The 22,467-nt window shown below is 45.0% G+C and overlaps 1 protein-coding gene across 1 annotated transcript in view; it reads right to left on the bottom strand.

The window, feature by feature from the left end:
* dcc (DCC netrin 1 receptor) overlaps positions 1-22,467 on the bottom strand; it is a gene marked incomplete at its 5' end in the record, with an annotated part of 1,018,431 nt that overhangs the window by 129,567 nt on the left and 866,397 nt on the right. The window contains 2 exons of the mRNA XM_070862030.1: positions 13,962-13,994; positions 21,547-21,741. Coding sequence (XP_070718131.1) covers positions 13,962-13,994; positions 21,547-21,741 — 228 coding nt within the window. The remainder of the gene's footprint in view (positions 1-13,961; positions 13,995-21,546; positions 21,742-22,467) is intronic.

Below are 22,467 nucleotides of genomic sequence, written 5' to 3'. Positions count from 1 at the left end.
GGTACCTATATGCACCACGACAACTGGCTGTTCACCCTCCCTTTTCAGAATGCCCAGCACCCGCTCCGAGACATCCTTGACCCTTGCACCAGGGAGGCAACATATCATCCTGGAGTCTCGGTTGCGGCCGCAGAAACGTCTATCTATTCCCCTTACAATTGAATCCCCTATCACTATTACTCTCCCACTCTTTTTCCTGCCCTCCTTTGCAGCAGAGCCACCCACGGTGCCATGAACTTGGCTGCTGTTGCCCTCCCCTGGTGAGTCATCCCCCCCCAACAGTACCCAAAGCAGTGTATCTGTTTTGCAGGGGGATGACCGCAGGGGACCCCTGCACTACCTTCCTTGCACTGCTCGTCCTGTTAGTCACCCATTCCCTATCTGGCTTTGTACTCTTTACCTGCGGTAAGACCAACTCCCTAACCGTGCTATTCACGTCATTCTCAGCATCGTGGATGCTCCAGGGTGAATCCACCCGCAGCTCCAGTGCCGCAATGTGGTCCGTCAGGAACTGCAGCCGGATACACTTCCCGCACACGTAGTCATCAGGAACACCAGAAGCGTCCCTGACTTCCCACATGTTGTGCTCCTCCTGCCATGGCTTAACACCTAGATAAACTTAATTTGGCAACAACAATGCTAAATGTTACTTACTGATAAAGAAAAGAAAAACTACTTACCAATTACCAGACAATCACTTACCCCCTTGGCTGTGACGTCACCTTTCGATTTCTTTCCACTTCTTTTTTGCCTCCCTACTGCAACTGCACCGGCTGGCCTCTTGTTGGCCTCCCGACTCGATGCTTCTCCTCCTCCTCGCTCCCTGACTGATGGGCCTCTTGTAGGCCTCCCGACTCGACGCTTCTCCTCCTCCTCGCTCCCTGACTGATGGGCCTCTTGTAGGCCTCCCGACTCGATCCTTCTCCTCCTCCTCACTCTCCCGCTCCCTGACTGATGGGCCTCTTGTAGGCCTCCCGACTCGACGCTTCTCCTCCTCCTCGCTCCCTGACTGATGGGCCTCTTGTAGGCCTCCCGACTCGACGCTTCTCCTTCTCCTCGCTCTCCCGCTCCCTGACTGATGGGCCTCTTGTAGGCCTCCTGACTCGACGCTTCTCCTTCTCCTCGCTCTCCCGCTCCCTGACTGATGGGCCTCTTGTAGGCCTCCTGACTCGATCCTTCTCCTCCTCCTCGCTCTCCCGCTCCCTGACTGATGGGCCTCTTGTAGGCCTCCTGACTCGATGCTTCTCCTCCTCCTCGCTCTCCCGCTCCCTGACTGATGGGCCTCTTGTAGGCCTCCCGACTCGACACTTCTCCTCCTCCTCGCTCTCCCGCTCCCTGACTGATGGGCCTCTTGTAGGCCTCCCGACTCGACGCTGCTCCTCCTCCTCACTCTCCCGCTCCCTGACTGCAACTGATGGGCCTCTTGTAGGCCTCCCGACTCGACCTGCTCCTCCTCCTCACTCTCCCGCTCCCTGACTGCGACTGATGGGCCTCTTGTAGGCCTCCCGACTCGACGCTGCTCCTCCTCCTCGCTCTCCCGCTCCCCTACTGTGACTGATGGGCCTCTTGTAGGCCTCCCGACTCGACGCTGCTCCTCCTCCTCGCTCTCCCGCTCCCCTACTGTGACTGATGGGCCTCTTGTAGGCCTCCCGACTCGACGCTGCTCCTCCTTCTCACTCTCCCGCTCCCTGACTGCGACTGATGGGCCTCTTGTAGGCCTCCCGACTCGACGCTGCTCCTCCTCCTCACTCTCCCGCTCCCTGACTGCGACTGATGGGCCTCTTGTAGGCCTCCCGACTCGATGCTTCTCCTCCTCCTCGCTCTCCCGCTCCCTGACTGATGGGCCTCTTGTAGACCTCCCGACTCGACGCTGCTCCTCCTCCTCACTCTCCCGCTCCCTGACTGATGGGCCTCTTGTAGGCCTCCCGACTCAATGCTGCTCCTCCTCCTCGCTCTCCAAATACACTATATCTATTGGTTCCACTTTATCCACCCTGCTCATTACATCCTCAAAGAACTTGAGCAAATTTGTCAAACATGATTTGCCTTTCATAAAACCATGCTGACTCTGCTTGACTGCATTATGATTCTCTAAATGTCCTGCTACTACTTCCTTAATGATGGACTGCAGCATTTTCCCAATGATAGATGTTAGGCTAACTGCTCTATCATTTCCTGTTTTCTGTCTCTCTCCTTTCTTAAATAGAGGCGTTATATTTGCGGTTTTCCAGTCTGTTGGGATCTCTCCAGAATCCAGGGAGTTTTCGTAGATTACAACTAATGCATCCATTATCTCTGCAGCCATCTCTTTTAAGACCCTAGGATGCAGGCCTTCAGGTCCAGGGGACTTGTCCACCTTTAGTCCCATTAGTTTGCCGAGTACATTTTCTCATGAGAGTGATTGATTTTTGTCGCCCGTCCCAATAGCCTCTTGATTATCAATTATTGGGATGCTTTTAGTGTCTTCTACAGTGAAGACCAATACAAAATATTTGTTCAAAGTCTCCGCTATTTCTCTGTTTCCCATTACTTATTCTCCAGTTTCATCCTCTAAGGGACCAACATTTACTTTAGTTATTCATTTCCTTTTTCTATACCTGTAGAAGCTCTTACAGTCTGTTTTTATATTTCTTGCTAGTTTACTCTCAGAAGCTATCTTCTCTCTTTCATTTTTTTAGTCATCCTTTGCTGTTTTCTAAAAATTGCCCAATCCTCTGGACATCCACTGTTCTTCTTAATATTGTATGCTTTTATTTTCAATTTGATACTAGCTTTTACTTCCTTAGTTAGCCATGGATGGTTTATCCTTCTCTTGGAGTCTTTCTTTCTCACTGGAATATATCTTTGCTGAGAGTTATGAAATATCTCCTTAAATGTTTGTCACTGCTTTTCTACAGTCTTACCCTTTAATATATTTTCCCAGTCCACTTTAACTCATTCTGCCTTTATACCTTTGTAATAACTTTATTTAAGTTCAGGGCACTAGTTTGAGAATTAGCTTTCTCACCCTCAAACTGAATTTGAAATTCTACCATGCTATGATCACTCTTCCCAAGAGGATCCTTCACGGCGCGATCATTAATTAATCCAGACTCATTGCACATTAACAGATCTAAAATAGTCTGCTCCCTGGTTGGTTCCACAATGTATTGTTCCAAGAAACCATCTCGCAAACACTCTGTGAACTCTTTCTCCAGGCTACCTTTGCCAATTTGATTTGTCCAATCAATATGAAGATTAAAACCGCCCATGATTATTGCCGTAACTTTCTTACAAGCCTCTATTATTTCTTGATTTATACTCTGTCCTACAGTGTGACTAATGTTTGGGGGCCTGTATACCACTCCCACCACTGACTTTCTACCCTTATTATTTATTATCTCCACCCAAACTGATTCTACATCTTGATCTTCTGATCGAATATCATTTCACATTACTATACTGATTGCATCCTTTATTAACAGAGCTAGCCCACCTCCTTTTCCTTTCTGTCTCGCCTTACAAAATGGCAAATATCCCGTGAATATTCAGTTCCCATTCTTGGTCAACTTGCAACCACGTCTCTGTAATGGTAATCAGAGAATATGCATTTATTTCTACTTGTGCCGTCAACTCATCTATCTTGTTACAAATGCTGCATGTATTCAGAAGTAGAGCTTTTAATTTTGCCTTATGTGTATACGCTCTGTCCCTTCCTGTCACACTCTGGTTCTCATTACCCCTATTGCTACCCTGCATTTTTACCTCCTCCTTTCTCTTTTTATATTTCCGCTCATTGGATCCCTCCCCCCGCCACTATTTAGTTTAAAGCCCTATCAACAGCCCTTGCTATTCGATTCGCCAGGATTCTGGCCCCAGCCATTATATGTATATATACATACACAAATTTAATTTCTCACAGCCAAGGAATTAAAAAAATGGTTCTCCTTGCACCAATTCTATTTGTCTAGTCTCTGCCTTCGTGACTTTTGCCGGTTTCTCTCTGCATTTCTTGCACACTTTCTCTTGTTGTCTGTATCTCTCCATTTGCCGCCAACTCCTTTTCTCACAATCCCTCTCTCCCAAGAAAAAAAGTAAAGAGAGAAGGTGAAAGAGCGGAGAAGTGGGATTCAGTCGAAGAGTTAGCATTTGCTCAGACAGAAGGGACCGAATGACCTGCTGTGCTGCATTTTCTATTATCGCTCTGTAAGTCTCTGTTTTCCTCGGTTTTCTTTTTCTCCTGTATGTCTCCCACTATCTCTGACAAATACCACTTCACTCAATTACTCAATTGGTATATTTGGCCTTTTACTGAGTCTTAACTGGACAAGCACTGGTGCTGACAAAGGAGAAATCATAACATACTCTGCAAATAGCGACATTTGTTGTCAGTCATATAAATAAAATGCTGAGGCTATATTATCTATCCCTTAAAATATGTCGTATACTGTTGTGTATCTGTAAAGCATGCACTCTCATCTTCCGCCACCAGGGAGTGCATCCCCTGAAGTCCCAAGGGATCCCAGCATCCCTTGGGAGCACTGTATATAAGTCAGCCCCTAAGGCCTGTTCTTCACTCTGAAGTGTCTTAATAAAGACTGCGGTCACTGTTAGTTTAACCTCTCTGTGTGCAGTCTCATCTGTGTTAGGAACACAATAACTGGCGACGAGTATACGAATCCAACGCAAAGATGCAGCAAACTGTGGGCATCCTGGAGAAGTTCTCGGAGGGTAAGGACTGGGAAGCCTACGTTGAATGGCTAGACCAGTACTTTGTAGCCAATGAGCTGGACGGAGAAAGAAGCGCTGCAAAAAGGAGAGCAGTCCTCTTCACGGTCTGCGGGGTACCGACTGACAGCCTCATGAATAATCTTCTGGCTCCAGTGAAACTCACAGATAAGTCATATGAGGAGCTCTGTACACTGGTTCGGGAGCATCTTAACCCGTGGGAGAGTGTGCTGATGGTAAGGTATCGGTTCTACACGTGCCAGCGATCTGACGGTCAGGAAGTGGCGAGCTATGTCACCGAGCTAAGGCGACTTGCAGGACAATGTGAGTTTGATGGCTACCTGGAGCAAATGCTCAGAGACTTTTTTGTACTGGGCATTGGCTACGAGACCATCCTACGAAAACTTTTGACTGTAGAGACATCGACCCTCAGTAAGGCTATTGCGATAGCACAGGCGTTTATGTCCACCAGTAATAACACCAAACAAATCTCTCAGCACACAAGTGCTAGCAATGTTCATAAATTAACTAAAACTGTGTTTGCGAGCAGAAATGTGCAGTGCAGAAACCACAAGACTGCAACTGCCAGCAGGCCTCAGGTGACCCAGATGACTCAGAGTCCGCAACAAAGGATGAATGCAAGACAATTCACACACCTTGTTGGCGTTGTGGAGGCTTCCATTCAGCCTATTCATGCCGCTTCAAAGGGTATGTTTGCAAGTGCTGTGGAACAATGGGGCACCTCCAACGAACTTGCAGACGAGCTGCAAGCTCTGCAAAACCTGCTAACCACCATGTGGCAGAGGAAGATCAGTCCATGGTGGATCAAAGCAATTTCAAGCCTCAGAGAGAGGAGGCAGATGCTGAAGTACACGGGGTGCACACATTTTCAACGAAATGTCCACCTATAATGCTAAATGTATAATTGAATGGCTTACCCATAGCCATGGAACTGGACACTGGCTCTAGCCAATCCATCATGAGTAAAAAGATGTTTGAGAGACTGTGGTGCAACAAGGCACTCAGACCAGCCCGGAGCCCCATCCACACGAAACTGAGAACGTACACCAAAGAGCTCATCACTGTCCTGGGCAGTGCCATGATCAAGGTCACCTATGAGGGCACGGTGCACGAACTGCCACACTGGATTGTCCCGGGTGATGGCCCCACACTGCTTGGAAGGTGCTGCCTGGGAAAATCTGATGGAACTGGGATGACATCCGAGCGCTATCACATGTCGATGAGGCCTCATATACCCAAATTCTTAACAAATTTCCTTCTCTTTTTGAACCAAGCATTGGAAACTTGGGGTGAAGGTGCAGATCCACATGGTCCCAGAGGCACGACCCATCCACCACAAGGCGCGAGCGGTACCTCACATGATGAGGGAGAGAGTGGAAATCGAGCTGGACAGGCTGCAATGCGAGGGCATCATCTTCCCAGTGGAATTCAGCGAGTGGGCCAGCCTGATTGTCTCAGTACTCAAAAGTGATGGCACGGTCAGGATTTGCGGCGATTATAAAGTAACTATTAATCGTTTCACTCTACTGGATCAATACCCGCTACCTAAGGCAGACAGCCTATTTGCGACGCTGGCAGGAGGCAAGACGTTCACCAAGCTCGACCTGACTTCGGCTTACATGACGCAGAAGCTGGAGGAGTCTTCGAAGGGACTCACCTGCATCAACACCCACAAGGGACTGTTCATCTATAACAGATGCCCGTTTGGAATTCGGTCGGCTGCAGCGGTCTTCCAGAGAAACATGGAGAGCCTACTCAAGTCGGTCCTACGCACGGTGGTTTTTCAGGACGACATATTGGTTACGGGTCGGGACACCGTCGAGCACTTACAAAACCTGGAGGAGGTCCTCCAGCGACTGGATCGCGTAGGGCTGCGGCTGAAGAGGTTGAAATGCATCTTCATGGCAACAGAAGTGGAGTTTTTGGGAAGAAAGATCGCGGCGGATGGCATTCGGCCAACAGACACCAAGACAGAGGCTATCAGGAATGCGCCCAGGCCACAGAACTTCACGGAGCTGCGGTTGTTCCTGGGACTCCTCAACTATTTTGGTAACTTCCTACCGGGGTTAAGCACCCTCTTAGAGCCCGTACATGTGTTATTGCGTAAAGGTGAGAACTGGGTATGGGGAAAAAACAAGTAATTGCTTTTGAGAAAGCCAGAAACATTTTATGCTCCAACAAGCTGCTTGTATTGTAACCTGTGTAAAAGACTTGTGCTAGCATGTGACGCGTCGTCGTACGGAGTCGGGTGTGTATTACAACAAGCTAACATTGCGGGGAAGTTGCAACCTGTCGCCTATGCCTCCAGGAGCTTGTCTAAGGCCGAGAGGGCCTACAGCATGATTGAGAAAGAGGCATTAGCGTGTGTGTTCAGGGTAAAGAAAATGCATCAGTACCTGTTTGGCCTCAAATTTCACCTGGAAACCGATCACAAGCCCCTCATATCCCTGTTCGCTGAAAACAAGGGGATAAATACGAATGCCTCAGTCCGCATACAAAGGTGGGCATTCACGCTATCAGTGTATAACTATACCATCCGCCACAGGCCAGGCACCGAGAACTGTGCGGACGCTCTCAGTCGGCTACCATTGCCAACCACGGGGGTGGAAATGGCGCAGCATGCAAACTTGTTGATGGTGGCACAGCCCGCAGACTTGTTGATCATCATGGAAGCGTTTGAAAATGATAAATCACCTGTCACGGCCCGCCAGATTAGGACTTGGGCCAGCCAAGATCCTCTGCTGTCCCTAGTAAAAAACTGTGTACTGCATGGGAGCTGGACCAGCATCCCTGTTGAAATGCAAGAGCTAATTTAGCCATTCCAGCGACGAAAGGACGAGCTGCCCATTCAGGCAGACTGCCTGTTGTGAGGTAACCGCGTAGTGTAACCCAAAAAGGGCAGGGAGACGTTCATCTCGGATCTCCACAGCACACACCTGGGTATAGTAATGATGAAAGCGATAGCCAGATCCCACGTGTGTTGGCCCGGTATTGACGCTGCCTTAGAGTCCTGTGTACGGCAATGCAGCATGTGTGCTCAGTTGAGCAACGCGCCTAGAGAGACACCACTAAATTTGTGGTCCTGGCCCTCCAGACCATGGTCGAGGATCCATGTCGACTATGCGGGCCCGTTTCTCGGTAAAATGTTCCTGGTGGTGGTGGATGCTTTTTTAAAATGGATTGAAACTGAAATAATGTCAGGAAGCACCGCCACCGCCACCATTGAAAGCCTGAGGGCCATGTTTGCCACCCACGGCCTGCCTGGCATACTGGTCAGTGTCAACGGGCCATGTTTCACCGGTGCCGAATTTAAAGAATTCATGACCCGCAATGGGATCAAACATGTCACCTCGGCCCCGTTTAAACCAGCCTCCAATGGGCAGGCAAACAATCAAACAGAGCCTCAAACGATTCACAGAGGGCTCACTCCAAACCCGCCTGTACCGAGTACTGCTCAGCTACCACACGAGACCCCACTCGCTCACAGGGGTGCCCCCCAGCTGAGCTACTCAAGAAAAGGACACTTAAAACCAGACTCTTGCTGGTTCACCCCAACCTGCATGATCAGGTAGAGAGCAGGCGGCAGCAACAAAATGTAAACGATGGTCACGCTACTGTGTCACGGGAAATTGATCTCAATCACCCTGTGTATGTGCTAAACTATGGACATGATCCCAAATGGATTGCGGGCACGGTGATAACTAAAGAAGGGAGTAGGGTGTTTGTAGTCAAACTAGACAATGGACAAATTTGCAGAAAACACCTGGACAAAACGAGACTGCGGTTCACAGACTGCCCTGAACAACCCACAGCAGACACCACCTTTTTCAAGCCCACAACACACACCCAAATGATCAACGACACCACGCCGGACCGGGAAATCAAACCCATCACGCCCAACAGCCCAGCAAGGCCAGGCTCACCCAGCAGCCCTGCAGGGCCAACAACACGCTAGCCCAGCGAGGGCACAGCCAACACACCAGAACAGACATTTGTGCCGAGGCAGTCCATCAGGGAAAGAAAGGCTCCCGACCGCCTCACCTTGTAAATAGTTTTCACTTTGACTTTGGGGGGGGAGTGATGTTGTGTATTTGTAAAGCATGCACTCCCATGTTCTACCACCAGAGAGTGCATCCCCTGAAGTCCCACGGGATCTAAGCATCCCTTGGGAGCACTGTATATAAGCCGGTCTCTAAGGCCTGTTCCTCACTGTGGAGTGTCTTAATAAAGACTGAGGTCACTGTTACTTTAACCTCCCTGTGTGCAGTCTCATCTGTGTTAGGAACACAATATACACCACTTCAGAACAAATGTTAGTGGTGTATTTACGAAATTGTTCTGATTCACAGCAATACCTTCCAATGACAAAATGTAACATCATTTCTTGTTTACATAAGGATATAAGAAATAGGAACAGGAGTAGGCCATACGGCCCCTCGGGCCTGTTCCGCCATTCAATAAGATCATGGCTGATCCGATCATGGACTCAACTCCACTTCCCTGCCTGCTCCCCAAAACCCCTTATTCCCTTATCGTTTAAGAAACTGTCTATTTCTGTCTTAAATTTATTCAATGTCCCGGCTTCCACATCTCTCTGAGGCAGCGAATTCCACAGATTTACAACCCTCTGAGAAAAGAAATTTCTCCTCATCTGTTTTAAATGGGCGGCCCCTTATTCTAAGATCATGCCCTCTAGTTCTAGTCTCCCCCATCAGTGGAAATATTGCCTCTGCATCCACCTTGTCAAGCCCCCTCATAATCTTATACATTTCGAGAAGATCACCTCTCATTCTTCTGAACTCCAATGAGTAGATGCCCAACCTACTCTATCTTTCCTCATAAGTCAACCCCCTCAGCCCCGGAATCAACCTAGTGAACCTTTTCTGAACGACCTCCAAAGCAAGTATATCCTTTTGTAAATATGGAAACCAAAGCTGCACGCAGTATTCCAGGTGTGGCCTCACCAATACCTTATATAGCTGTAGTAAGACTTCCTCGCTTTTATACTCCATCCCCTTTGCAATAAAGGCCAAGATACCATTGGCCTTCCTGATCACTTGCTGTACCTGCATACTAACCTTTTGTGTTTCATGCACAAGTAACCCCAGGTCCCGCTATACTGTGGCATTTTGCAATCTTTCTCCATTTAAATAATAACATACTCTTTTATTTTTTTCTGCCAAAGTGCATGACCTCACACTTTCTAACATTATACTCCATCTGCCAAATTTTTGCACACTCACTTAGCCTGTCTATGTCCTTTTGCAGATTTTTTGTGTCCTCCTCACACATTGCTTTTCCTCCCATCTTTGTATCATCAGCAAACTTGGCTACGTTACACTCAGTCCCTTCTTCCAAGTCGTTAATATCATTATCATAGGCAGTCCCTCGGAATCGAGGAAGACTTGCTTCTACTCCCAAAGTGAGTTTTCTGCTGGCTGAGTACTCCAATTCGAGAGCCACAGACTCTGTCACAGGTGGGATAGATATTCGTTGAGGGAAGCGGTGGGTGGGGCTGGTTTGCCGCGCGCTCCTTCCGCTGTCTGCGCCTGAACTCTTCACACTCTTTGCGTTGAGACTCGAAGAACTCGACGCCTTCCTGGATGCACTTTCTCCACCTCGGGCTGTCTTTGGCCAGGGTCTCCCAGGTGTCAGTGGTGATGTTGCACTTTACCAGGGAGGCTTTGAGGGTGTCCTTGTAACGCTTCCGCTGCTCACCTTTGGCTCATTTACCATGAAGGACCTCCGCATAAAGCATTTGCTTAGGGAGTCTCGTGTCTGGCATGCGAACTATGTGGCCAGCCCAGTGAAGCTGATCGAGTGTGGTCAGTGCTTCAATACTGGGGAAGTTAGCCTGGTCGAGGACACTGAAGTTGGTGCACCTATCCTCCCAGGGGATTTGCAGGATCTTGCGGAGACATCGTTGGTGATATATCTTCAGCGACTTGAGGTGCCTTCTATACATTGTCCATGCCTCAGATCCATACAGGAGGGTGGGTATTACTACAGCCCTGTAGACCATGAGCTTGGTGGTAGGTTTGAGGGCCAGGTCTTCAAACACTCTTTTCCTCAGACGGCCGAAGGCTACACTAGCGCACTGGAAGCGATGTTGAATCTCTGCATCAATGTCTGCCTTTGTTGATCAGAGGCTCCCGAGTTATGGGAAATGGTTCACGTTGTCGAGGGCCACGCCGTGAATCTTGATGACTGGGGGGCAGTGCTGTGCGGCGGGGACAGGCTGTTGGAGGACTTTTCTCTTACAGATGTTAAGCATAAGGCCCATGCTTTCATATGTCTCAGTGAATACATTGACTATATCCTGGAGTTCAGCCTCAGAATGTGCGCAGACACAGGCATCGTCCGCGTACTGCAGCTCAAGGACAGAGGTTGGGGTGATCTTGGACCTGGCCTGGAGGCGGCATAGGTTAAACAGCTTCCCACTGGTTCTGTAATTTAGTTATACTCCAGCGGGGAGCTTGTTGATTGTGAGTTGGAGCATGATGGCGAGGAAGATTGAGAAGAGGGTTGGAACGATGACGCAGCCCTGTTTGACCCCAGTCCGAACGTGAATTGGGTCTGTAATGGATCTGTTGGTAAGGATCACGGTCTGCATGTCATCATGAAGCAGGCGAAGGATGTTGACAAACTTTTGGGGGCATCCAAAACAGAAGAGGATGCTCCATAGACCCTCACAGTTGACAGTATCAAAGGCCTTTGTAAGACTGAAGAAGGCCATATATAATGGCTGGCGTAACTCCCTGCATTTTCCCTGCAGCTGTCGTGCTGCAAAGATCATGTCCGTTGTGCCCCGTAGGGGACGAAATCCGCATTGTGATTCTGGGAGGAGCTCCTCGGCTACAGGGAGAAGACGATTGAGGAGAACTCGAGCGACAACCTTCCCAGTGGCTGATAGCAGGCAGATTCCCCTGTAGTTGCCGCAGTCGGACTGGTCCCTTTTTAAAAAAAATGGTCATGATCACTGCATCTCTGAGATCTCCCGGCATGCTCTCCCCCATCCAGATGAGAGAGATGAGGTCATATATCCACGCCAACAACGCCTCTCCGCCATACTTTAGCGCCGCAGCAGGGATTCCATCCGCACCCGTAGACTTGTTATTCTTGAGCTGTTTTATGGCTTTGCCTACCTCGTGCAATGTTGGAGTTTCACTGAGGTGGTGGCGGATCGCATGCTGCAGGATGGAGTCGAGAACACCCAAGTCAAAGGTAGAGTCTCGATTGAGGAGATCTTCAAAGTGCTCCTTCCATCGGGCCCTGATGGATTGTAAATAGTTGAGGTCCAAGCACTGATCCCTGCGGCAACTCACTAGTTACTGGTTGCCAATCAGAAAATGAACCATTTATTCCAACTCTCTGTTCTCTGTTAGTTAGCCAATCCTCTATCCATGCTAATATATTACCCCCAACCCCATAAACTTTTATCTTGTGCAGTAACCTTTTATGTGGCACCTTGTCAAATGCCTTCTTGAAGTCCAAATACACCACATCCACTGGTTCCCCTTTATCCACCCTGTTCGTTACATCCTCAAAGATCTCCAGCAAATTTGTCAAACATGACTTCCCCTTCATAAATCCATGCTGACTCTGCCTGTCCGAATTTTGCTTTTTCAAATGTCCTGCTAATGCTTCTTTAATAATGGACTCCAACATTTTCCCAACCACAGATGTTAGGCTAACTGGTCTATAGTTTCCTGCTTTTTATCTGCCTCCTTTTTTAAATAGGAGCATCGTTAGTCTTGCGCCTACACCCACCCACACCCTCCCACACCGCCGCCCGCCCCCGAAACACCTCCAACCTCACCCCCTCAGTTTCAGAAGTTACATTCTGTCAGTTAGAGTCCACTGGAGTGACAGACACAGAGTGAACGTGAAGAATTCTGGTAGTGGTTCGTGCTCAGGTCAAGGCTGGTGCATTTAGTGAGCTATAGTCTGCTAATTGGTTAAGCCTCCATGTAAGCAGGCCTAAGCCCAAGAGAGGTGGAGGAAGATGGAGAGAAACAAAGAAGAGGAAACTGTTTATAAGGTTAAGTTTAATGATTTTGTTTTTATTAATCCCCTATCTGTTTGCTTTAGTGCTATGGGGTAGAGTTCCCGCTTTGGGCGCAATCGAGAAATTGCGCCGAAAATGCACTCAAAATTGCGCTGGTTAGGGCACAGTTCAAATTTCCGGTTAAATGAATTTGCATAATCACAAACATAAAATCATCCATGAACCAGCGCAATTGGGCAGCGTAATAGAAGGCAATTGTTTCTTTCACATTTTCCATTAAAAAGTATTCTTTGATGTATTTAAGAGTGGTAACCTGGTGCAGTTTTATTAATACAGCTGAAAATGAGATTATCACCAAAAATAAGCATTTTTACCAACAATATTCAGTCCTCCACTTGTGAGTAGCCCAAGTTAAAAAGTGTTTTTTGCCATAATTCACTCATGTTTACAATTTCTTAATCTTTTGTGATGGTTTCGCCATTTTTGCCCGAATTGCGCCGATAGTACTATGGGAAATGTTATTGTTAATATATCTTTTGGGTACTGAGAAACCAAGATGGCAGCTGAGAAGGCTTTCAAAACTTGGAAGAAATGTTATTGCTTGCCTTCTTCTGTTTGCTAGTTTTTATTGGTAGAGACGTTTTACTGCTTATTGGCTCTTTGTTGGAACCTTTCCTATCCATGTCGTACTATCTGAAGCAATCAGCATTAATTGTGGAGCAGTGATTTGTTGCTTTGTTTACGAATACAATGTTTGAGCCATTCAGGTTTCAAGTGTGACAAACACTTTCCATGAATGATGGATACTCTCCCATGCTCTACGGATGCGCACTACATACAGAATGTTTGATTACAAAAAGAAAGTTTGGATGCACAACAGCCTAAACTTGGTGCCATCTTTTATCTAATCAATGCACTGAGGGATTAAAGGATTATTCTTAGAAACCTGAATCTCATGCAAGAGGACTGAACTGAAATCAATTCACTTGATGTGTCTGACGAGAAAGACAAAACAATTCTCTGCTGAAGAAGTCTACTTCTTACTCATTAAGCACAAGATTCGGCTCAGCGGCACTTCATTCATGAGATTAATTACCAAGGGAGCAGCAATTCATTTCTTTATGTGACCCTGAAGGATCGCTGGATTCAAAAATGGCACCCACCATCATTCATATTTCACATTTCTGATTCAAGCTTAAAAGGTGACAGACTGGGGCTACCGTACCTTGGTCATTAGCCATTTTGTCAGGGTGTTCAACTGTAAGAAAAGACAATATTATTAGATTCTGACAACTTCAGGGACTGACTGTGCATATGGGACTGACTGCGCTTTGAAAAACAGGTGCAACACAAGTTGGCTGCACTTTCAACCCACTGACTGATTGGAATGAAGAGGAAGCAGTTTTATATTTGCACTTCAAACAGAATCAAACAAAAAAAAGAACTGCATCAAGTCACAGAAAATACTTATCACCTAGCTCATTTGAGGGACTTAATAGAAGGCTCTGGGACTTAAAATAACTGCATTACTAGATAAGACCTTTTTTTTTACAAAACAAATTAATTCTGTTTAAAAAGGCAATATGTAAAATAAATCCTTTTATGATAAAAAAAATTCCCAAGTCAAAGCTAACACATTCTGCACAATTTGCCTGTATTAATTGAATACATTTAAGTGGAAGCTAGATAAGTACAAGAAGTAGAAAGGAATAGAAGGATAAGTTGATAGGGTGAGATGAAGTAAGATGGGAGAAGGCTTGTGCGGTACATAAACAATGACCTATTGGATCAATTGGTCTATTTCTCTGTCGTATAATTCTATGTAATTGCTTCTTGACAATGCACAAAGTAATTTTATACTTGTTGATTTTGTCATTATCACTGATAGCCATATCACTGCTTTTATAGCTGGTCCCTGTGATAAATATGAACGATTCACTCAATGCTTGATTAGCTGTGTAGATGCCTATGGCTGAGGATCTTTATGGCAGAGCCCGAAAGTGCTGGGATCTTTCCAGTTTTTCCTTGCCTCTATCCCAAAACTGGTAAAATTTGCTTCTGAATTGACGCTACCTCAATCAAAAAAAAGATATGTGCAAAGTTTATGTCCAAGATTCGGGCTGATTCAGATAAATACTTCACTGCAATAAGTCCGGGAATGTTAGTTTTTCTGAGAAAATTAGGTGGGGATGGGATTTTGATGACTTGGGAAGTATAGGCACAAAGGTATTGGACTCTTAATTCAGAAGGCTGAACATTCATATCGCAGTTATAACTGACATGTGTCCTCACTGACTGAGTATTAGCAGTTCTAAGATGATTGAAAAATGTGCAGGAACAATGCTCTTCACTTCCACCAACTACAGAGCAGTACTGATGCTATCAATTGACCAGCTACCTTACCAACTAATAAGAACGTGCAATGGTAGGAGACAGTAGTAAAGAAAAGACCTGAGACAAAGGGCAAGGAGTAGAGAGAGGAGGCAATGTTGAGGTAGGCCTGTTACATCTTCTTCCTCCTCAAATCAGACTGTGCTGAGTCAAGTCTAACTGCTTCTTAGCTGGAAATTGGGAGGTCAGCATAAAGTAACTAGCGCAGGTAATCAGGCCATTTATACCATCCAATTTGGAAATTGAGACAAATCAAGGGGAACATTTCCAAATGTATTTTAGATTTTTTTTCCCAGAGAGAGGGCAGGAACGTGTGTGTTTGCAAGAGAAAATACTTTCACATTGTGCGGCCAATGTCAGTCTCGAGCACTCGCAGATTTGATGCAGAGTAATGTCCCTGAACTGAATCAATCTTAACATTTCCATTTCTACATACCTTTGACCTTTTTGAGTGAGTCTGCCATTAGTGGTAAATTATGGGCAGTTCACTGCTGTAATCTCAAACTCCCTACAAACTGCATTGAGACAGTCCCAAACTAACATCACGTAGGTCACTTGCTGTGAATAAAGTGATGAGACTTTCGCTCTACTTGTCAAATCTGTATTTAAATGCAGGTCCCCGAGGTTAAGTGACAGATTGCTGAGTCACTGATACCCGGTCCTCATTTTATAGATTTTTTTAAATGCACATCTGCCAGCTCCTTTGGTATTATATAAAGTCTACAGATTGCCACGTCAGGATATTTATAGACTTTCTGTAGGCTTAAAAAAGCAATTAGTTGTTGAAAGTTGATCTATTTACTAAATGAAAGATACAGCTTTATAATCATTCCACTAAAATCAGTGAACGGAGGAATTCTATTCCTAGATTACAGACAAGCCGAGCGATTACATCTGAACACCCAAGGTAGACAAACAGGGGGAGAGTTTCCATGAGGATTTCCTGATCTGCCGTAATTTTAGCCGACGATTGGTGGAAACGCTCCAACAGTGGGATAAATAATGGGTGTTTTTTATTGGTTTACACCATTTTTTCAGGGGTTCCACAGATCTCTCATTGGAGAACCACCAGTTGAAATACTAGCTTGGCTTCAGAACCGTTCATTATTCTGCATCAGACCCGTTATTGTGAACTCAGCAGAATCCGAGACAGTAGTGGAAAATACATTTAGAATTTGTCAAAAAATAAAGTTTTATGTATAGATTTAAAATAAAATGCTATACAAAATAGATTTTAGCTCAGTCTTCCATATCTTGCTGATCGTCTCAAACTTACAGTAAATGCAACCCTTATTTTCTTTATTCCCAAATTAATACCAGAGGGATCCGAAAAAGACTTACAAAGCAGAAAGGTGAATGATGATACCACCCCACCCCAATTCCCCTCTCCCCTCTTGTTCTTTGACTACTGGTTGCTATGGAATATGCTTAAGGCAGGGTAAACAAATGTTTAATACTGGCTCAGGAATGGATGGACATTAAAGCTTATCAACCAATTCCAATATAAAATTGCCTTCCATAGTCATGGGTGCTCATTCAAAGTATGTTTTGGTATCTGGGACCTGTGTGAAAAGGACAAGCAACAGTGTATCTTCTTAACCAATCAGATTGAAGAATTGTTAATGAACAACGTAGAGTCTGAACCAGGAAGTGTAAGTTAGAATAACGAATTCAATGTCAAATCAGACACAGAAAGCAAAATAAAGAAACGGAAAGAAAGATTACAATTAAGAGAGAGAGAGGGAAAAAAGAGACAGAAAGAAAAAGTTAAATAAATTCATTAACAATTAAAAAAAAACTCCAACAACAATTAAAAACATGGCAGGGGGATGGGAACCTATGCAGGGAGGCAGAGGGAAATAAAATGGAGGCGGAAGCAAAATATAGAAAGGAGAATAGTAAAAGTGGAGGGCAGAGAAACCCAAGGCAAAAAACAAAAACGGCCACATTACAGCAAAATTCTAAAGGGGCAAAGTGTGTTAAAAAGACAAGCCTGAAGGTTCTGTGCCTCAATACTAGAAGTATTCGGAATAAGGTGGACGAATTAACTGCGCAGATAGCAGTTAACGGATATGATGTAATTGGCATCATGGAGACATGGCTCCAGGGTGACCAAGGCTGGGAACTCAACATCCAGGGGTATTCAACATTTAGGAAGGATTGACAGAGAGGAAAAGGAGGTGGGGTGGCGTTGCTGGTTAAAGAGGAAATTAATGCAATAGTAAGGAGGGTCATTAGCCTGGATGATGTGGAATCGGTATGGGCGGAGCTGCGGACTACCAAAGGGCAGAAAACACTAGTGGGAGTTGTGTACAGACCACCAAACAGTCGTAGTGAGGTTGGGTACAGCATCAAACAAGGAATAAGGGATGTGTGCAATAAATGTACAGCAGTTATCATGGGCGACTTTAATCTGCATATTGATTGGGCTAACCAAACTGGTAGCAATGCGGTGGAGGAGGATTTCCTGGAGTGTATTAGGGATGGTTTTCGAGACCAATATGTCGAGGAACCAACTAGAGAGCTGGCCATCCAAGATTGGGTGATGTGTAATGAGAAGGGACTAATTAGCAACCTTGTTGTGTGAGGCTCCTTGGGGAAGAGTGACCATAATATGGTAGAATTCTTTATTAAGATGGAGAGTGACACAGTTAATTTGGAAACGAGGGTCCTGAACTTAAGGAAAGGTAACTTCGACGGTATGAGGTGTGAATTGGCTAGAATAGACTGGCAAAGGACACTTAAAGGGTTGACGGTGGATAGGCAATGGCAAACATTTAAAGATCACATGGATGAACTTCAGCAATTGTACATCTCTGTCTGGATTAAAAATAAAATGGGGAAGGTGGCTCAACTGTGGCTAACAAGGGAAATTAAGAATAGTGTTAAATCCAAGGAAGAGGCATATAAATTGGCCAGAAAAAGCAGCAAACCTGAGGACTGGGAGAAATTTAGAATTCAGCATAGGACGACAAAGGGTTTAATTAAGAGGGGGAAAATCGAGTACGAGAGGAAGCTTGCAGGGAACATAAAAACTGACTGCAAAAGCTTCTATAAATATGTGAAGAGAAAAAGATTAGTGAAGACAAATGTAGGTCCCTTGCAGTCGGATTCAGGTGAATTTATAATGGGGAACAAAGAAATGGCAGACCAATTGAACAAATATTTTGGTTCTGTCTTCACGAAGGAAGATACAAATAACCTTCCGAATGTACTAGGAGATCATGGGCCGAGTGAGAAGGAGGAACTGAAGGATATCCTTATTAGGCGGGAAATTGTTTTAGGGAAACTGATGGGATTGAAGGCCGATAAGTCCCCGTGGCCCGATAGTCTGAATCCCAGAGTACTTAAGGAAGTGGCCCTAGAAATAGTGGATGCATTGGTGATCATTTTCCAACAGTCTATCGACTCTGGATCAGTTCCTATGGACTGGTGGGTAGCTAATGTAACACCACTGTTTAAAAAAGGAGGGAGAGAGAAAACGGGTAATTATAGACCGGTTAGCCTGAAATCAGTAGTGGGAAAAATGTTGGAATCAATCATTAAGGATGAAATAGCAGCACATTTGGAAAGCAGTGACAGGATCGGTCCAAATCAGCATGGATTTATGAAAGGGAAATCATGCTTGACGAATCTTCTTGAATTTTTTGAGGATTTATCTAGCAGAGTGGACAAGGGAGAACCAGTGGATGTGGTATATTTGGAATTTCAAAAGGTGTTTGACAAGGTCCCGCACAAGAGATTGTTGTGCAAAATCAAAGCACATGATATTGGGGGTAATGTACTGACATGGATAGAGAACTGGTTGGCAGACAGGAAGCAGAGATTTGGGATAAACGGGTCCTTTTCAGAATGGCAGGCAGTGACTAGTGGAGTGTCTCAGGGCTCAGTGCTGGGACCCCAGCTCTTTACAATATACATTAATGATTTAGATGAAGGAATTGAGTGTAATATCTGCAAGTTTGCAGATGACACTGATCTTGGTGGCAGTGTGAGCTGTGAGGAGGACACTAAGAGGCTGCAGGGTGACTTCGACAGGTTAGGTGAGTGGGCAAATGCATGGCAGATGCAGTATAATGTGGATAAATGTGAGGTTATCATTTTGGGAGCAAAAACATGAAGGCAGAATATTATCTGAATGGCGGCAGATTAGGAAAAGGGGAGGTGCAACGAGACCTGGGTGTCATGGTTCATCAGTCATTGAAAGTTGGCATGTAGGTACAGCAGGCGGTGAAGAAGGCAAATGGTGTTGGCCTTCATAGCTAGGGGATTTGATTATAGGAGCAGCGAGATCTTACTGCAGTTATACAGGGCCTTGTTCAGGCCACATCTGGAATATTGTGTTCAGTTTTGGTCACCCAATCTGAGGAAGGACGTTCTTGCTATTGAGGGAGTGCAGCGAAGGTTCACCAGACTGATTCCAGGGATGGCTGGACTGACATATGAGGAGAGACTGGATCAACTGGGCCTTGATTCACTGGAGTTTAGAAGGATGAGATGCAGAAAGAATGTTCCCAATGTTGGGGAGGTCCAGAACCAGGGGTCACAGTCTGAGGATAAGGGGTAAGCCATTTAGGACCGAGATGAGGAGAAACTTCTTCACCCAGAGAGTGGTGAACCTGTGGAATTCTCTACCACAGAAAGTAGTTGAGGCCAATTCACTAAATATATTCAAAAGGGAGTTAGATGAAGTCCTTACTACTCGGGGGATCAAGGGTTATGGCGAGAAAGCAGGAAGGGGGTACTGAAGTTTCATGTTCAGCCATGAACTCATTGAATGGCGGTGCAGGCTAGAAGGGCTGAATGGCCTGCTCCTGCACCTATTTTCTATGTTTCTATATGTTTCTATGATCTCATAGAAACGTACAAGATTCTGACGGGACTGAACAGGTTAGATGCGGGAAGAATGTTCCTGATGTTGGGGAAGTCCAGAACCAGGGGACATAGTCTTAGGATAAAGGGTAGGCCATTTAGGACTGAGATGAGGAGAAATTTCTTCACTCAGAGAGTTGTTAACCTGTGGAATTTCCTGCCGCAGAAAGTTGTTGATGCCAGGTCACTGGATATATTCAAGAGGGAGTTTGATATGGCCCTTGTGGCTAAAGAGGTCAAGGGGTATGGAGAGAAAGCAGGAAAGGGGTACTGAGGGAATGATCAGCCATGATCTTATTGAATTGTGGTGCAGACTCGAAGGGCCGAATGGCCTACTCCTGCAGCTAATTTCTATGTTTCTATGTTTCTATGAATGAGACTCACATTTGTAAAAGTTAATTTTCAGTGCCAGAGAGGTTATTTGGCAGTAATTAAGACTTATCATACCATTAAAAATGGTACTTAGACTGAAATGGACAGGCCCTAACTTTCTGTGTGGGTTTAGCGCATAAATAATGGTGAGCACTGTTCGTCTCATTGTTATTTTTACAGCAAGTTCTGACATTCTTTAGATGTCTTAGTTTCTACATTTATGTTTAGCTGTATGTATAGAAGCAAACTGTGGCCAAAAGACCTACTCAAATGTTGGGTTAAAAACATGGATGGTGTAATGTATGCACCTGAGAGTATGCTCACAGGTGCATACATTACAGGTTGGTAGAGCTGTTGAGTTGGAAGGGGCTTAGCCAATCACATGATGTTCACAAGATTCAATAAAACCCTAGCCAGTTGGATTCAGCGAGTCACGATGAGGCAGGTGGTTGTGAGGCTGGTGGATGAACTGGTAATGTGTAGTGTGATTGTTAAACCTTTACTAATAAACCAATAATAATATTATTATTAATAAACCAACTAGTTCTTAATAGCAATGTGTTGCTATGAATTCTTAAGCAAAGAATCCATGAAGCAAATATATTACAGATGGCATTGTAGTGTACTGGGCAGAATCATAGATCAAGTCAGTCTTGCGGATTTTAAAGGCCCATTTTGCAGATTTTCAAGAAGGCATCAAAATATTCTGCAAAACGCAAAAGGGAGCTTGCGTAGCACAGTGGGGCTAATAAAGCACCCTCTGGACTTGTAATAATTTCCATTATAATTTAGATGTCATTTTTGTCCATGCATGCTAAGTAAATAGTAAACAGAGGAACATTAGAATACCCAGCTTATTTCACTCATGAAAGAACACATCAAAAGTTACTGGCAAGTTATCACAGCTTCGTCATGCACAGAAGAAAGCAAGTATTCCTTTGTCTTCCATTATGTGTTTTCTCTTTCTAAATTCAATTCAAAAGAAATTCAGAGCTTCTCTATATTGCCATCTTAAGATGCCTGAAATGTACTTTATTCAGAGCTCCCCCTGAACTACAGAATGATATTAAAATGTTCCACAAAATTAAATCCCTTTCAATGCAAAACTACAAAATTAGCACCATTTTATTACTGCACAGAGTGACATATTTTGAATATTGATGTTGAATCCCAACCTTTTGCTGTTTTGAACAGAATAGGATCAGACAGGGGTCCCACGCCCTTGATGTTTTGCCCTTGGATTCGGAAATAGTAGACTGTGTCCAAATTGAGATCCAGAATCTGATGGGTCAGTCTATCACCACTCACTGACTCCATTATCCATTCATCGATTGGTGCATTCTTCTCTATTGTATAAAACAATGAATAGCCTAAAAGGTAAAGGAAAGAATCTTTAGGACTATTTTGTGACAACACTGCAATAATGCATTAATGAGATACGTTCACCTTTTGTGTGATATTTAGCGCCATAGAACGTTTTACTATGTTAAAGGCGCTGTATAAATACAAGTTGTTGTTGCTATCCACAGTGTTTGAATTGTAGAATTGGATGCTATATCACCACACAATAAATTTAACTTACCTTGGCCCCTTTAATGTATGAGACAGCTCAAGATGCTTCAAACAGGAGAAAAAGATGACTAAAAAGATGATTGAAAAATAGAAAGTTTTTAAAGCTGGATAGAGAAGTAACAAGGTGAACGGGTCTAAGGAAGGAATTCCAGAGAGTGGGGCCTAGAGACCTGGGCTCCGCCACCAATGATGGAGTAAAGGACGGGGCAATATAGAGGAAGCCAGAGCTGAGCACAAGGTGGGGCATAGGACTGGAGGGGATTGTGGAATTAGAGTGGTTCAAGACTGTAGAGGAATTTGCAAACGAGGACGAGATTGGCATCACTGAAAGCCAATAGGGAATAACAGGTATCTGGAAGTAATTAAGAGTCAATAATGAAGATATCTCAAGCCTTTATTTGTTGAAGTAGTGTGTATCTGAGTTATACAGATCAGAAAGGCCACATATTCCATCCTTGGTTTATGATGAATTACTGATCCCATCTGGGGTGGCATTGCATACACTACAATTGGTCTTAGCACCT

Source organism: Pristiophorus japonicus, chromosome 2 (genome assembly GCF_044704955.1).
Source record: "Pristiophorus japonicus isolate sPriJap1 chromosome 2, sPriJap1.hap1, whole genome shotgun sequence".
NCBI classification, from domain to species: Eukaryota; Metazoa; Chordata; class Chondrichthyes; family Pristiophoridae; genus Pristiophorus; species Pristiophorus japonicus.
The sequence above is the reverse complement of the archived record's forward strand: the minus strand, read 5'-3'. Positions and strand labels throughout refer to the sequence as shown.